Source organism: Gopherus evgoodei, chromosome 14 (genome assembly GCF_007399415.2).
Source record: "Gopherus evgoodei ecotype Sinaloan lineage chromosome 14, rGopEvg1_v1.p, whole genome shotgun sequence".
NCBI lineage: Eukaryota > Metazoa > Chordata > Testudines > Testudinidae > Gopherus > Gopherus evgoodei.
Genome location: NC_044335.1, coordinates 2,407,631 through 2,423,674, shown reverse-complemented (window position 1 = coordinate 2,423,674; position 16,044 = coordinate 2,407,631). Strand labels below are relative to the sequence as shown.

The following is a 16,044-nucleotide window of genomic DNA, read 5'->3' as shown; positions in this document are numbered from 1 at the left end:
GGAGGAATAATACATGAAAGGAGTGAAATTCTTAAATTTAGAACCATTTTGTCCCCAAATATTATTTACTGGATAATTTTTACCATTGTTAGAGTTTCAAGCCAATATTCAGAGTTGAATCAAAAGGCTGATATACATACCAACGTGCACCAATTTAATGTAATTGATTTCCTAAAACCAATTTAGTTATTCCACTGAAAGTCTATGTGTCAATAATTACTGACTTTAGCTAAACTGACTTCAGCCTTATTCTGAAATAAACGTGTCAGCACAGAGAATTGCACTGAAATAATTAAATTGGTTTTAATTCACGGCTATTATTATTTCAGTGTAAGTCTGTGTGCAGCCCAGTCTTATGTGAGGCTAGAGAGGAGCTAAGTTGTGGAATTTTCTGATTCCCTTGCTACTTGTACCAGCTACTTAAGACTCCTTTTGCTCCCTTTGACTTCCACCCATTTGCCAATACATAATTTGTACTTGTCTCTCAGTGCAACCTCCGTTTTGTTTCTTGGCATAGTATTTAACAGCATTTAATTTAGGAACCAAAGGAGGTTCTTCTCCAGGGCAGAAGAAGGCAACAAATATCTCTGCAAAATAACATTTTATTTTCAAGTGACTAAGCAAATCCAGTGCTCATGAGAGGAAGGGATAAAACTCCTGGCTACAGCCAGGCAGCACATGATATGTTTCCCTGTGCAGTTTTGCCAAATACAACTTCCTCCAGTACTGAAACACTCTCTGTTGTCCCAGCTCTGGGTCCCCACAGATAGCTCAATCCAGGCACCTTAATCCTGACCTGTGATACCTTAGCCCGGAGCAGCAGCTGCCAATCATGGCAAATTTGATGTTGGTTTTGTGAGTTGCACAAAGGGATGAGACTACGAAACTCTCTCTCACGTGACACGAGCCAGTTTTGAACTAAAGATCTTGAAGAGGAAAACCTTGTGCGCTATGTAGAGCCAGACCTACCAGCAGTACCAATATTGCCAAGACTGCCCCAGAGTTTAGAAACTCTGTCCCCAGAATGTGCATTGCTGATAAAAGACCCTAGGCTATGCCTTTCTCCTGCTACTTGGGGCTGCTCTGAACGGTGGGGCAGGCAAACAGAGAGGTTAGCAGGCGACAAACTGCTTTCGCAGCCAACCCAACTTAACTCTCTCTGTGCATCAGCCTTCCCCCAGCTCCAGCTCTGCTTGTCTCATTGCAAGCCCAGAGTTAAGAATGGGGGTGCATCCCAAGCAGCCTGGCTGGGGAGGGAGCTCAGCTGGCTTGATAGAAACTCTCCTAGGATGTCTGAGCAGAGCGAACTTGATTAATGGGTACAGCATGGAGAAGGCAAGAGGAGAGTGAGTGAGGAGGACTCAATATTGCATACAAACTACTTTGGACAGACGGATCCTTTCATCCCTTAGTCCCCCAGCTGGGGCTTGATCCTGAAGGGTGTTTAGCAACCTCAACTCCCCTTGGCTTGAGTTGGACTGGAAGGTGCTCACTACCTTTCATGATTATGCCTCTGATATGGAGAAAATGTTTCTGAAAACCTGTTCTGATGTCGGCAACTGCATACACCTTATCCTGCCCTCCTAGCACATCTCAGACTCCCACTGAAATGTGTAAGGAATGCAGGTCTGGGCCGGGCCCTACCATTCTTCCCCATCTCTTACTATAGCATAAGTTAGTGTGCCAAAGCCCTAGCCTCAATAGAAAGCCTATGCTAATTCAGCTCCAACAGCAGCTCCTGCCATTCACTCATTATATAACCCCCGGCCCATTTCTGTATCATTTATACCTGGTTACCAAACCCCAGATTGGACTGTATTGAATCTGCCAAGACAGCAGAATGTCCAGATCAGAGGGAGTCAGTTTGGCATTTCAGTTTAAAGATTTGTTCCTTTTAAAGTCTTTAGAGTCTGCCAGCCATTGTGTAAGATAGGATGCCTTAATGGAAGTCATGCTGAATGGCCTAGTATGAACCCTGAAAAAATAAATTCAGGACTGAGCTGGAATTAAACCAGACGGAATAGCTTGCCCAGAGAATGACTGCCTTAAACTTGGACTACCCTAGCATTTAAAAAATGATAGTATTCATCATTTAAAAATTAGGTGGTAGAAGCATTAGGGCTAAACAGCAAACATTATCTTTTTGCTCTTTTTAATTACTAGTTTGTAACAATCAGGAGTTCAGAAGATAGTTTAGTGCCCCAGCAGTCATCCTACACTGAGTTACTTCTGCATAGTGTGGAAATTGTAAAGGACCTGATTCTCCTCTCACACCTGTGCAAATTTGTTTAAAACCAGTGTGAGAGGAGATGCAGGCCACAGGAGACTCTGCACGTTCTTGTGACCTCAAACTAAATTCTGCTCTCAGTTATGCCAGAGTAAATCTATTGACTCCAATGGAGCATTCCAGATTTTCTTAGGAGTGAGAACAGAATTTGGTCTGGGGTTTTCAGAGTAACCTCATTACTCCTGGGCAGTTATTTTGGAATGCTTCTTTCCAAGGTCCGTACTCTCTGCAGGGAGCCCCTTCTTGTCATTTATGAAGGCTCAAGTAGAACTTCTTGATTCTACTGTCTTCTTTGTTCCTCAGCCCAGATAAAACATCCCAACACTCTTCCACCTGTGCTTCCTTTGGGACACGCTGCTGTTTTAATATTGCTGTGTCTAGTGGCACCAGTAAATCATAGACACGGCACACAATTTTTCCTGGATAATGAAGTTAAAAGGCCATCTTGACATCCATTCATTTAATGGTTTCTGTAGATCAGTTACCCCAAGAAAAGTGAGTTCCCCATGGTGCTGCTGGGCACAATTAATCATTTATGGCAGAAGCCAAGAGGAACACAAGTCAGTTATTTAATTTATTTCTATTAGCGCCACCAAATGCTAGTTAATTGCATGGCCATAAGGTGACATTGCTTTAAAGATGAACTAGAAAGCAATAAATAATTATTTAAAGCAGTGTTTGGGATATACAAAAAGAACCTCAAAATGTTTGCTTCCACTTCTTCTTAGAAACAAGTCCTGATTCTTGGAGGACTTTTGCAGTCCTTGGGGCACCTCGAACATCACAGCTGGAGACCAAAACCAGAGCTGCAACTTTCTAATCCTAAAACTCCACATCCTCGCTGCCTCAATTGGGGATTGGGAGAGCAGCAACCTCCAGCTGTGTTTCACATTCCATGTCTTCCAAAGATTGCCCAAGTCCTCCAGAAAAAAGAGCAAGATCATTATCTGATATTTCTAATATAGAATACAAACAGGGAAAAAATGAGCTGGGGGAGGAGGGGGACTGAGGCCTTTTTTATTATTATTCGTCACTCACAGCAAGATCACCTTTACAGTTATTTTCTACACAGCTCTAGGGATAGTGAGGAAGAGAAAACATGGGTTTCTTGAGCTCTAGCTGGGAAGCCAGGCACCTGACATTGGTGGAAATTGTAAGGATTTGCCCATCAGCTCTCCTGTCCTTCAGTCCCCAGTCTCTCCAAGCTAAAGTTGCCATGAGACTGCTTCCTTGAGGAGATCGCCCACCCATCTGTATTCTGCATTCAGTGTTCCAGGATGCAAATCAGCCTCTTTTTCCTTAGTCTTTGGATTCTCCTGAAAATATCAACTCAAGTAGAAATTTCAGTTGGCCAACTAGGTTTTGGAACAAAGCAATGGCTCTGCTGGTTGGGGGGGCCACTGATCCTTGAAAAACCAGTACAAAGCAACAGAATCCAAAGAAAAACATCAGAAATTAACAGAGACCAGCTGAAGGACTCTAATGAAGATGACCTGAATGTCAGCTAGAGAGGCTTCAACATGATTCAATAACGTGGTCCAAGCACCTCCATCCAGGCAATCCTGAGTACAGCACAGCTGAGAGGCCATTGCGCTGTAATATAGTTCCTCACATGGTCAGTCAGTCTCTATGGACAGGCCCTAAAGCTACCCTGGAGAATTTTACTTCAGGTAATGTGTCCCTTTGCTCACAGACATTCCTTAGAGACCTTTGGGCAGATTTTCAGAAGAGCTCAGCTCCCATTTAGATGGCTAAAGAAACTGGCCAGATTTTCACAAGTGCCAAACAGCTCCCGCTCAGAACAATGGGAGCTGCTGTGTGCTGAGCACGTTTGGAAATCTGGTCCATTGTGAATTAACCCTCTTAGGTCACATCTACACTAGAGAGTGTACACAGACATAGCTGTACTGAGGCAGCTGTACGATGGCTTGTAGCTACTCTATGCCGATGGGAGAGAGCTCTCCCATCAGCATCATAAAACCACCTCCACGAGCGGCGGCAACTCTGTCCGACGGAGATGCTCTTTCACCGACATAACACTGTCCACACCAGCACTTCTGCTGGGTAACTTATGTGGCGCAGGGACTGTTTTTTCAAATCCCAGAGCAATGTAAGTTCTACCGACAAAAGTGGTAGTGTAGACATGGCCTTAATTCTTACTCCTTTTGTAACTGTTTCCCAATAATAATTGGCATTAATATTCCTTTATAGATTATAATGCCAGAAGAGACAATTCTGATCATTTTAGTCTCACCTCCAGTGTAACCCAGGCCATAGGACCTTCCTGAATTAATTTCTACTTTAAACTAGAGCAGATCTTTTAGAAAAAACACTCAGTCTTGATTTAAAAATTTCCAATGATGAAGAATCCACCACGATCCTTGGTAAATTGTTCCAATGGTTAATTACCCTCACCATTAAAATTATGCAGCTTCCTTCTAGTCTGAATTTGTCTAGCTTCAACTTCCAGCCATTGGATCTTGTTATCTTTTTGTGCTAAACTGTGGAGCCCTCCATGATCACATTTCTGTTCCTCATGTAGGTACTTACAGACTCTGCTCATCACTCCTTAACCTTCTCTTTGTTAAACTAAACAGACTGTGCTCCCAGAGTCATTCACGATAGGGTATGTTTTTCAATTCTATAAGTATTCTTGTGATTCTTCTCTAAACTCTCTCCAGTTCATCAGCATCCTTCTTGACTTGTATAAACTGGAGAAGGATTGGAGAAGAGGCATAAGAATGATTAAAGGTTTGGATGCCTTTACATGCCTAGTACTGAAACACTCAAACAAACTTGAATTATCGTATGTGCGACTCCTGTGTCCACTTCACTTTTCCTTCGCCAATACCGTAACCCTGTCAGGGTACGATGCATTAGTGGCTGTTCTAGGTGCTTGGTCTCCCAGAAAAAGTCAGAAAATGTCCTCAAGACTCAAGGTTGAGGGCACCCAGGACACACTGGTTCTTTCCCAAATATCCCCTCAGGATTAGGTTACGCAGCTAACTTTGATGGAAAGTCCTTTTCCTGTGGAAATCTGAACAGCAGCACTCATCTCTGGCTGCTCTTCTGCTCCCAGAAATCTCACTGGAGCAGACTGAAGGGCAAACTATCAACATTGAATAATTTCTTCCCTCAGTTGTTACATCTTGGAAAGGCTTAGGGAGCCCACCTAACCAGGAAACGCTGGTGACAAGAGGAAGAGTTCAGAGGATGATATTCCTGATAAACTGAGGGTGAGAAAATATAAGCATAGTGGAAAGCAGTTGTAACCAAGGCGGCATACATTGGTTGGTGAAGGTAGAGCTGATTATATGCAATTCAGAGTGGAAGCAGCTCAAGACAGTAGCCAATATATTTGGTTTCTAATTCAATGGGTAGTTGGTGAAGCAAAAGGAAAAAGAAACAACAAACTGAAAATGCATGAAATTGCACACCGAGGGACAAGAGTGTGACCAATTCAGTTTTCTTTTTTCAAGACTAGAAGATCTAAGAGAGGCCGGAGGGAACTAGGTAAACAATATGATATTTTTCCTTGAGCCAAGAAATCATTTAGTGCCTGAATCCTATAGTTCCAAGTTGGGCAAAACTCCTGTTGACATTAATGGGAGTTTTTTTCTGAATAGGTATTTGAGGATTAGACCCTTTAAAAATCCTAATCCTTGGGCCACATAGGTCAGTCTTCTTCAAGGATTCTGGGATCTTCATATTTTGCAGAAAGCATGTTTTTTCATGTTGCAGAGTTGCCACTGGAGGTGGAAGATTACAGTCAAATCCCTGGTGCAGAGTAACATTTGCTGACCTATTGTGGCTAATTGAAGGCTCAGCCCTGCAGAACTTACTCATGCTAACCTCCTACTGAAGAAGTCATTGAGGGTGGTGGTACAGGGCCCATACTTATGAGTTTTTGTCATGTGATGTGGGGCCATTTCTGGGAACAGTAACTCCAAGTAGACCTAGAAATGCCCACTGTTAAAAGAAATGTTAAATATGGAAGAATTAATAGCATTACCGCATCCAAGGGTCTGTCTGGCAAATACGCTTTCCTCCCTTTATAAATATTTTGTATTGACTTTCACGTAGTTACATAATTTATCTAAAGAGGGAAACACTTCATAGCATAGTCATAGGGCTCAAATCCCATGGAATACATGACACTCCTAGGCTTTATAAAGAACAAAATGGTTTGATATGGCACCCACAACATCACTGCGAGCTTTGTCATTGACTTCAGTGGAAACAGGTCGAAGCCTTAGACTGCAGGCTCTTTGGGGCAGGGAACAGGTTTTATTTATACAGAGCCCAAACTTGCAAGGCACTGAATAACCTTCAATTCCCACTAAATGTGGTAGGTGTTGAGGACACCCAGTATCCACCTAGGGCTGCCAATTCTCTATGCACACAAAACCGAACACCTTTGCTCTCCCCCCCTGCCCCACCCCTCCTCTGAGACCCTGCCCCATGCTCACTCCAGACCCTCTCCTTCTGTCGCTCACTCTCTTCACCCTCATTCACTCACTCATTTTCACTGGGCTGGGGAAGAGACTTGGGGTGCGGGAGGAGATGCAGCCTCCAGGCTGGGGAAAGAAATGAGGGGTTCAGGGTGCAGGAGGGGGCTCTGGGCTGAGGCAGTGGGTTGGGATGAGGAAGTGGGTGAGTGCTCTGGCTGGGGGCGCAGGCTCTGGGGTGGGGCTGGGGCTGAGGGGTTTGGAGTGCAGGAGGGGGTTCTGGGCTGGAGCTGAAGGGTTCAGAGTGTGGGAGGGGGCTCTGGGCTGGTGCAAGGGGTTTGGGTAGATGAGGGTGAGGGCTCCAGCTGGGGGTGCAGGCTCTGGGGTGGGGATGAGGGGCTTGGGGTGCAGAAGGAGACTCTGGGCTTGGTGGGTGGAGGGTGGGAGGGGGCTCAGGGCTGGAGCAGGGCGTTGGGGTTAGGGGTTCAGGCTCCGGGTGGCACTTATCTCAAGCAACTCCCGAAAGCAGCAGCATGTCCCCCTTCCGGCTCCTATGCGGAGACGCAGCCAGGTGGCTCTGCGCACTGCCTCATCTGCAGGCGCCGCCCTCACAACTCCCACTGGCAGTGGTTCCCAGCCAATGGGAGCTCTGGAGCTGGTGCTTGGGACAGAGGCAGCGAGTGGAGCCCCCTGGCTGCCCCTGTGCCTATGAGCAGAAGAGGGGGACATGCTGCTGCTTCCCGGAGCCGCGGGGAGCCACAGCAGGCAAGAAGCCTGCCGTAGCCCCACTGCGCCACCAAGCGGACTTTTAATGGCTCAGTCAGCAGTGCTGACTGGAGCTGCCAGGGTCCCTTTTTGACCAGGCGTTCCTACTGAAAACCGGACACCTGGCAACCCTACACCTAGCAGGATTGAGCCCATGAGTTTGCAAAGTGTTGTGTAAATATACAGAACTACAGAAAAGCTTTATACAAAGAAGCTTAACATGAAGCAGAGCCTCAGAATAACTATGTGCTCTATGAAACTTTATTTGCATACATTCAAAAAACAAAAGCCACAAAAGGAGTTGCAGTTGCTCAGCATTGCTCAGAATTTAGCCCTGAGGCTGTATAGCCTGATCAGAATCTCCAAGTAATTTAAATAAATGCCTTTAGCACCAGTGAAGTAAAGAGCATTCATTGAAGGGTTGAGCCAGCTAAGTGGATGTGAAACATTAGGATTTCCTTTGAACATTAAGCATCAAGATTTAAGTCACAGCAGCTTCTCAAATTAGCCACCACATCCTTGGGCAGAAATTGGTAGTCGCAGGACCCACTACCTTCACACAGCAGAAATGGCATGGATAAGTTACAAATGTAAGATCAAATGGATAATACCCAAACATTTAGTTCAGCCCCAGGCAGGAGGGATCCAGGGAGATTAGTCCATTTTAACAGATTGCCCCTCTGTCACTTTTTCCACTCTTTCCATCCTGAGCAAAATGATCCTCTTTAACCTTTGGCTGGCTGATTCCATATCCAGGAAAGATGAACGTTCTATTATAAACAATATGACACTTTCTGGGAAACTGAGGTATAGCATCAGTTCCATAAGGTCTAACCTAATACTGGTTAACACCTTTCGCCTGCTCTGAACCCCTGGGATAAGGTCAGGCAGGGTAGAACATTATATTGGGACCTGATTTCATGTTTGTTTCCTTTAATATGTGCTCTTGATCCATCATGTCCAGATGCATCACAGCTAAAGTAGAGTATCATTCATGTCTTCTCCCCACTGCAGCACACTCCCTCACGCTCCATCCTCCCTACCCCCCCAGTGCACTCCTCCCACCACCCAACCTCCCAGCACCCCAGCCCTGACACACCACCATCCACCTCACACCTCCTCTACTCCCAGACCCAGGCACAGCAGGCTCCCCTCTGCGCCACTCTGCCCCCACAGCTATGGCCACAATCTCCTCAAGCTTTCAGAAGTATAGGTTATATTTCCAAATATTGTAGGTCCTATTTACAGGGGGCCCTGCCTGGCCTGACTTCAGGGGGATTGCATGAGTGCAAGGGAGGGCAGGATTTGGCTAGTGTGTCTTGCTTTAAAAAGAATCTAGTACATTATCCATGACTGGAAATGGGCTTGAGGACTCTTTACTGACAGATATTCAGTATAATCATTTGGACGTATCTTTCTACTAACAAAGGAATTTTTTGAAGTGGTTTTAACTATGATGTGTGACCTTGGGAAAATCATTTAAGGCTATTTTCAGAGGTGCTGAGTACCTCCAGCTTCCATTGACATCAACTATCTACCTGTCTGTCTTAGGAGTTCATTGGACTGCCCATCAAACTACTATTGGAGTGTCTTCCGTAGAAGATTAAATTGGCAATAGCAAAGTCCCTTGTGAACTTCAACTGGAGATGCAGGTGCTCAGTAATTCTGAAATTCAGACCCTTAACATCTCTATGCATGATTTCACCCATCTGTAAAATAGAGATAATAATGCTTACCTATGTTACAGTGGTGTTATAAGGATTAATTAATGTAATCTTTGTATAGCACTGTAAGATCCTCAGATAACAATTGCTTCCGAAGTGCACAGCATACATTACAATGGTCTCCTTGTTATGCCTGTGTTGCTGTTCCCTGTTTCCTGGGCCGTGCTGAGAGAATCTTGCATCTTTTCTCTCATGAACTAGTAACTTATCAGGCTCCTCTCCACCTGCCTGTGTCCTCATGGTGATAACTCCTAATCTCCCCTCCAGTGAAGTCTCTGATGTATTTGCTTTGTATGTCTATGAAGATAAATATTCTAATAGTTTCCTTATGGTGTAGTGGTTTCAAGGTACCTCTGTTTGCAAGTCAGAGCTCAGGACCAGGGCAATGGAATATGGCATCTGAAAACCTTCTGCTGTTTTCAGCTAATTAGGTTTTTTTTTTGTTCTTTGGCATTTATCTCCAACCACCTTCTACTCCTGAGCTGGCGCGTCAGGGAGAGGGTTATTTTCAGAAAGGGGAATAAATTCAGTTAGTAAAATCAGATAGCTCAGTGTGTGGGTCTGCCCAGCAACAGTCATCTTGTTTGCAGCTTTCTACTCCTCACACTGGACTGTTTTCGAGGCTCAGTTAGCTCGATGCAAAAGCATTTCTTGGTAGCAGTACATTTCCTATACATCTTTTTAGTGACAGGTCCAAGAACAGAACTGAGGACACACACTCGCTATTGCTGTAATTTACTGAGAAAAAATTCCAGACACAAACATTCCTGAACTCTGGAGTTCAAAACTCAGGTCCTACATCAAATTCTACTGATTTCCAAGGTATTTGGGTTTGGCTCACTGTAAAGGTAAATTCAGTATGGAAATTCAGATCCATATTTATGACTTGGATCTGGGATTTTGGTTAAGATTCATCACATATTTTTAGTTAATTGAGTTTTAGAGACCAGGAGAATGAAGTCATCTCTTTCATAGAACAGGTAAAGCACAAGCAGTGATTAGGCAAACCTCCCACACACTCCTGCTAATATGCCTCATCCCTGACGTGAAAGGACCTCTTCCTGCGTTGAGATAGGAGTTCAGTCTCCATGACCCATATGGTCCATAGCCTTGCAGTAAAAAACGTCAATTATGGTGGGAGATTTTGTGGATTGAGACTCGCCAACTCATTTCACATAAGTCACTGAACAGTCAGCAATTGTTAACAATTTTTGTCCAGCTCATCCAAGGATGGATATAGAACCAGTGATCAGATTCTTTGTTTTGCTACTGATCCGCTGAGCCATCCAAGCCCCTTGAACTGATCCAGTTTAGAATCCAATTTTTTCATGATGTTCAGAGCCAGTTTCTGAGGAAAGAGATTCTAGGTTGGTGAAGATGTAGAACTGTCCATAATTCTACAGCATCAGACTCCACAACTGATTGCAAAATCATTCGATCCCCAGCTTTTCACAGTTCTAAACTCTAATATTACCCACTGGAGAGAGACTGTTAAACTCGAGTGTCCAGCATATGAAAGTAAAAAGCTATGCTGAAGTGCACTCTCCAACATGTAATTTAGCCCCACGGTAAGGGGTTTTTCCACTGACCCAATGAAAAGATTCAACATCTATTTCCTCAGTCCCTGCAAATAACCGCAATCCGGCACTTTACACCCCTGCACTGAGTCCTCTCTTCAGGCTGCCATCAGATAACAACCATCCATGTACTTCAACTTTACCTTTCAGGTTAACACTTGACCAGTGCCTCCTGCTTGCTACAACACACACACACACACAACTCCTCAGCTCCTGGTGGCAATGGGAAGCTAGGGAGAAAAGCATAAGGGGATCAGACTCCAACCTATATTTGGTGGGAAGAAAATCTGACACTTGGTTTCTGAAGTGCCAGCAATTCAACTTTGTGGGGAGTCAGGAAAGTGTGTTCTTTTTATAGTCTGTTTCCATGGTGCATTGAGGATCCCTTGGCAAATTCTGCAGCTGCAGAACATTGGAAAATTCCATGGCCTGGGTATAATCATGTGGCAGTCTACCCCCTCCATTCCCAAATCAAAATCCAGAGGTATAATATTGTCACCAAACAGCTGAGCCTCTTCCCAGACGGAGACAAGAAGGAAGTGACTGGAGCTGATTCTCCAGGAAGACGCCGAACAACTCAAGAAAAGAGAACACCTGAGCAACAGAAGCAAAGCCTAGGGATCAGTCCTGATCTACTAAAGCCCTTAAGCAGTTTGGAAGATGGCAGATATACATTCCTCTTCGTCATGGATATTTTTATATTAATTTCACTTAAAGCCACCATATGTCTAAAGAACATGTAGATAGTAATGAACAATAACTGCACTGAATACATTTCTGTTCCTCTCCTCTGTGCCCTTTCGGCAAAAACCCTGCATGGATTTTTAGAGACAGACTTTCAAAAACAAAATGTTGCATGCACGCAACCTACACACAGCAACACTCTCTGCAATTGTGCAATTCCCAACTTGCAGGTGCACACAAGCTAGACATGTGCAAAACTGTTCCTGTGAAAATCTGGTCATCACTACTTTGAGATGCCAAGCATCAGCCATTCACCCTACTCTGTCAGTCTGGACAGAAATCTGCTCTGGTGCCACTCAGCACCTCTTGAAATAAGACAGACTCTGTTAGTCAGGAAGAGAGCAACTCACCTGCTCCTGTGAATTCATGACCCGCAGCTTCATTTGCTTCAGATAGGTGGAGGTGAGAGGCATGTTGTAGTCAATGATTCCAGACACCAAAGAGGAGGGTGGCTCATTTTCTGAAGTAAAAAACAAAAGGAAAGCTCCTTTTAGACATGAGATCCTGGCAGCACAGACCTGACGCTGTACTATCATCAGCATTATTTAATATCTGAATTGCAGTAACCCTCCAAAGCTCCCATTCAGTATTTGGGCCCACTGTGCTACATGCTGCATAAAGGCCCCACCCTGCTGGGAATTCCCTTTCATTGCAAAGGAACCATCCTATGTGGAAATGGTTACACATAATGCAATATTTTCAGTTTGGGTGACTAAACATTAAACGCAGAATGAAACATCTAACCCTGCCAGAACACTCAAAACCACCTCTGACCAAAAGGAACACAGAGAGAGTTTCACAAACAACCAGATTTTTCCAGCCAGTTGTTGTGCTGCGAAGTTACAACCATTTTGATGGGGACTCTTTCATTTTGGGGTGAATGTTAAGGCAGTTTTGGAAGTACTTCCCTCTTGTGATGGAGATTGTGTTTCAGTGAGATAATTAAAATAACCTTTTTATTTATTTATTTTCTTAACCTGTCCCTATTGACAGCTTTCTATACATCCACATGAAGACTTAGTGATCATCAGGAAGACAGATTCAGACCACTCAAGGAAACAGTATTTCCAGCCAATCAAGTAGAGTCCACTGTAAAGCAAACTCTTCATTATTTTCTAGACCTTATGTCATCTGTCCCTTGTCTGCTAGGCCACAGGCACCTACTTTCTGAGTTCCCAGGGGTGCTTGACCCCCCTGCTCAGTCCCAGGTCCCGGCCCCGCTCTTCCCCCTCTAGGGAACTAGCCCCAAATGTGAGAAATCGACAAAACTTCAAGAATGCATTCAGGGTAGCAGCCACCTGATCCGAGAGCAGCCAGTGGGCCATAGTGGAGCAGCCATTATCCCAAAGTCCATTTTTTATAACATACTGTCTCTTCATTTTCTTTCTTTTGTATGACTGGATGTTGCCCTTCTCATTCCCTGGCTTTGGCCAATAGATTAATTAACACTTCCTTCCCTGCATGTCACAAGCACACAAAATAATACACTATCCTACGTGGGATAATGTTAACTAGTGAAACAAAAACTGCTAAGAACCCAGTGCAGAAGGGTTCCTACGAACTGGCTGCAGGAAAGGGGAGAAAGCTCCCAGGGACACATATCATATCTTTGCCAAATGGGACTAAAACCGATTCAGAGCATCATAAGGTTCAACACGTGCTGTCTGGTCACCCTACTAACTATCAGGGTGGTTAAACACTGAAATAAATTGCCTAGGGAGGCTGTGGAATCTCCATCTCTGGAGATATTTAAGAGTAGGTTAGATAAATGTCTATCAGGGATGGTCTAGACAGGATTTGGTCCTGCCATGAGGGCAGGGGACTGGACTTGATGACCTCTCAAGGTCCCTTCCAGTCCTAGAATCTATGAATATGAATCTACAAATAAATAAATAAATCAGTGGCATAAAAGCTGTGCTCAGCTCAGGCAGTCTCAAGCAGCATTAATGAAACAGTGAAAACTATGTCCACAGTGGGGTCTATGCGGTAATATGATCAGGCACCTGACTGGACTTCCTGCAAAATACTGTCTCCTAGCACTTGGTGAACGAACTTAGAAGCTGCCACTTGCTCCAGAGCATGAGCTGGACCTGGCAAAAGACATTTAGAATGAGCACCCAGCAAGGCTGAGCTTGTAGCCTCTCAATGTCATGGCAAGACCTGATTGTAGGAAAAAAGACAGAATCTCAGAGGATGGGTGGAAAAGAGCTGTGACTTCTTCAGGGAAGAAGGAAACACTGCACTTGCATCTGTGTGTGTGGCCATAGAATCTTGGTGGACCCTATGGCTAGTGGTTTTTGTCTTCCCAAGAGCAGTTCCATGTTGTGAATCCAGTTTTAAGAAAAGAGAACTTGTGCATAGAGTGAGTGAAGCATGCATTATGGGTTTGCAGCAGCTATGGAGCTGGTGTGATGGGGTACAGTCCCCACACTGTTGAATGAGGCCAGGTAGGCCCAATCAGCCAATTAAGGCCGCTAATTAGAAGGAAGCTCACCTGTGATGGAACAGGGGAGTGTCTATAAAGCCATGAGGCTGGAAACAGTGTGAGGCAGCAGTGAGAAAGCCTGCAGTCTCTCTCCCTGAGGCAGGGGAGCTAGGAAGGGTTTACTTAGTAGGCCTAAGAGAGAAGGGTCTGACTAGGAAGGCTGATGAAAAAGAAGCTTCAAGGGGCATGTTGGGAAGTCATTCAGGGGCAAGAGCAGTAAGGTTGGTGAAGTCCTTGACCAGCTGCTTGCTATAGGGCCCTGGACTGGAACCCAGAGCAGAGGGTGGGCCTGGGTTCTCCTACCATCCATTGCAGAGTGCTATTGCTGGGGGCAGTGAATAGGAAGACTGCTGGAGTCACTGTGGGCATGACACAGGACAGTGAGAATGAGGACTGCCTCATGCTGCTGATGCAGAAGGACTCTGAAAGACTCCCCAGGAAGGGGAAACCATGGTGTGACTCAGCCACAGTATTGCAACTTTGTGAGCGAGAGGAGAGCTGCAAGGATGGAAGTCCAGGAAGGGGGCACTGAACCGGGTGGAGCTAATCCCAGAACTGCCAGAAGGGGGTGCCACCCAACAGTGAGAAGAGCACCCTGTGACAAAAAGAGCATTGTCATATTTGGACCAGACCTCTTTTCCCACTGCCCCAGGCATGAGGGAGGGTAGGTCTGTGTGAGATGAAAAGAGAAAAATCTCTCCCTCTAGGATGCTTCATATCCACTGCTGAAGCCCTCAGGCTGAAGTAGCCTTTGCTGCTCTGCAGGGATCAATGGCTAGTGGATCTGAACATACCTGGGCTTGTCTTCCACCCCTGCTCATATCCCAGCCTACATGACGATGAATAAGGAGCTGGGCTGTGTAGTGTCCAGAGGGTGGAGACTCCCTGTGCTTTGGAAGAATCCCAGCTATGATGGTATGAGTAAGAGCAATGGGATGAAATTCTTACTAACAGAAAATGGAGGCTATCAGGAGGGGACAGAAAGGTCTATTAGTCCCCAGGAGATGTGGTGCAAGTTCCATCACGCTGGGACCTTGGAAACTAGTCTGGACAAAACCCTCCTGCATTGTAAGGGGGAAGGACTAAGTGGCACTAAGGGTCTTTTCATCCTCTAGTGTCTATGATTATACCTTCCATAGCACTACTACTATATGGTGGGGAGTGCGGGGGTGTCAGTATGTTGCTTTGCTTTGGTCTTCTATCATATCTCTATATGAAAACAAAAAATAGCTTCTAACTTTCTGTGAAAAGTCACCATACAAATATTGGGGGTTTCTGTCATTATGATACTCTTTTTGCCTGGGTTTCACTGGAATCAAAACTCGCTGAACCTCAACTGTTGGGAATGGGCCACATCCACCCTGATTGAATTGGCCTCATTAGCATTGTCTCCCCCCACACTTGGTAAGACAACTCCCATCTTTTCATGTGCTGTATATTTATACCTGCCTACTGTATGTTCCATTCCATGCATCTGATGAAGTGGGGTTTAGCCCATGAAAGCTTATGCCCAAATAAATGTGTTAGTCTCTAAGGTGCCACAAGGACTCCTCCATTGTTTTTGCTGATACAGACTAACACTGGCACCACTCTGAAACTCAGTTACTTTAGAAATTCAGATAAATGAATATAGCCTGTCATTAATAAGGAGTGAGCATAGTGTGCTTATAGCATGTCAGCAGCGGTCTAGGATTAATCTGCTCTTCCTTCTCAGAGGGCTGGTTTCTGGGATTCCCTCAAGGACTGTACATGCAGGAGGTTTATTGATATTCTAGGGATCTCTCTGCCCTAACTGTTCTGCTAATGTATACAGAGGAAGTAAGCTGCTAATGACAAACACTCTGCCCTCCAAAGATCTCTGCTGCTGGCAAGAGGAAGCAGCCTGAAAGCAGCTGGACCTTGAAGACCTCTGCTGTCTGACCAGGCGGGGTGGCAGCTTGAGGAGCACAAAGTGATAGCCCCAGAATATCTCAGTGGTCTGAGTTGGGGAAGGAGGAGGGTGTGTCCGCAGTGG

The 16,044-nt window shown here is 45.0% G+C and overlaps 1 protein-coding gene across 1 annotated transcript in view; it reads right to left on the bottom strand.

Moving 5' to 3' along the window:
* Positions 1-16,044, bottom strand: part of NOL4L (nucleolar protein 4 like) — a 103,497-nt gene that overhangs the window by 56,238 nt on the left and 31,215 nt on the right. The window contains exon 4 of the mRNA XM_030533318.1: positions 11,896-12,005. Within this exon, the coding sequence (XP_030389178.1) occupies positions 11,896-12,005 (110 nt within the window). The remainder of the gene's footprint in view (positions 1-11,895; positions 12,006-16,044) is intronic.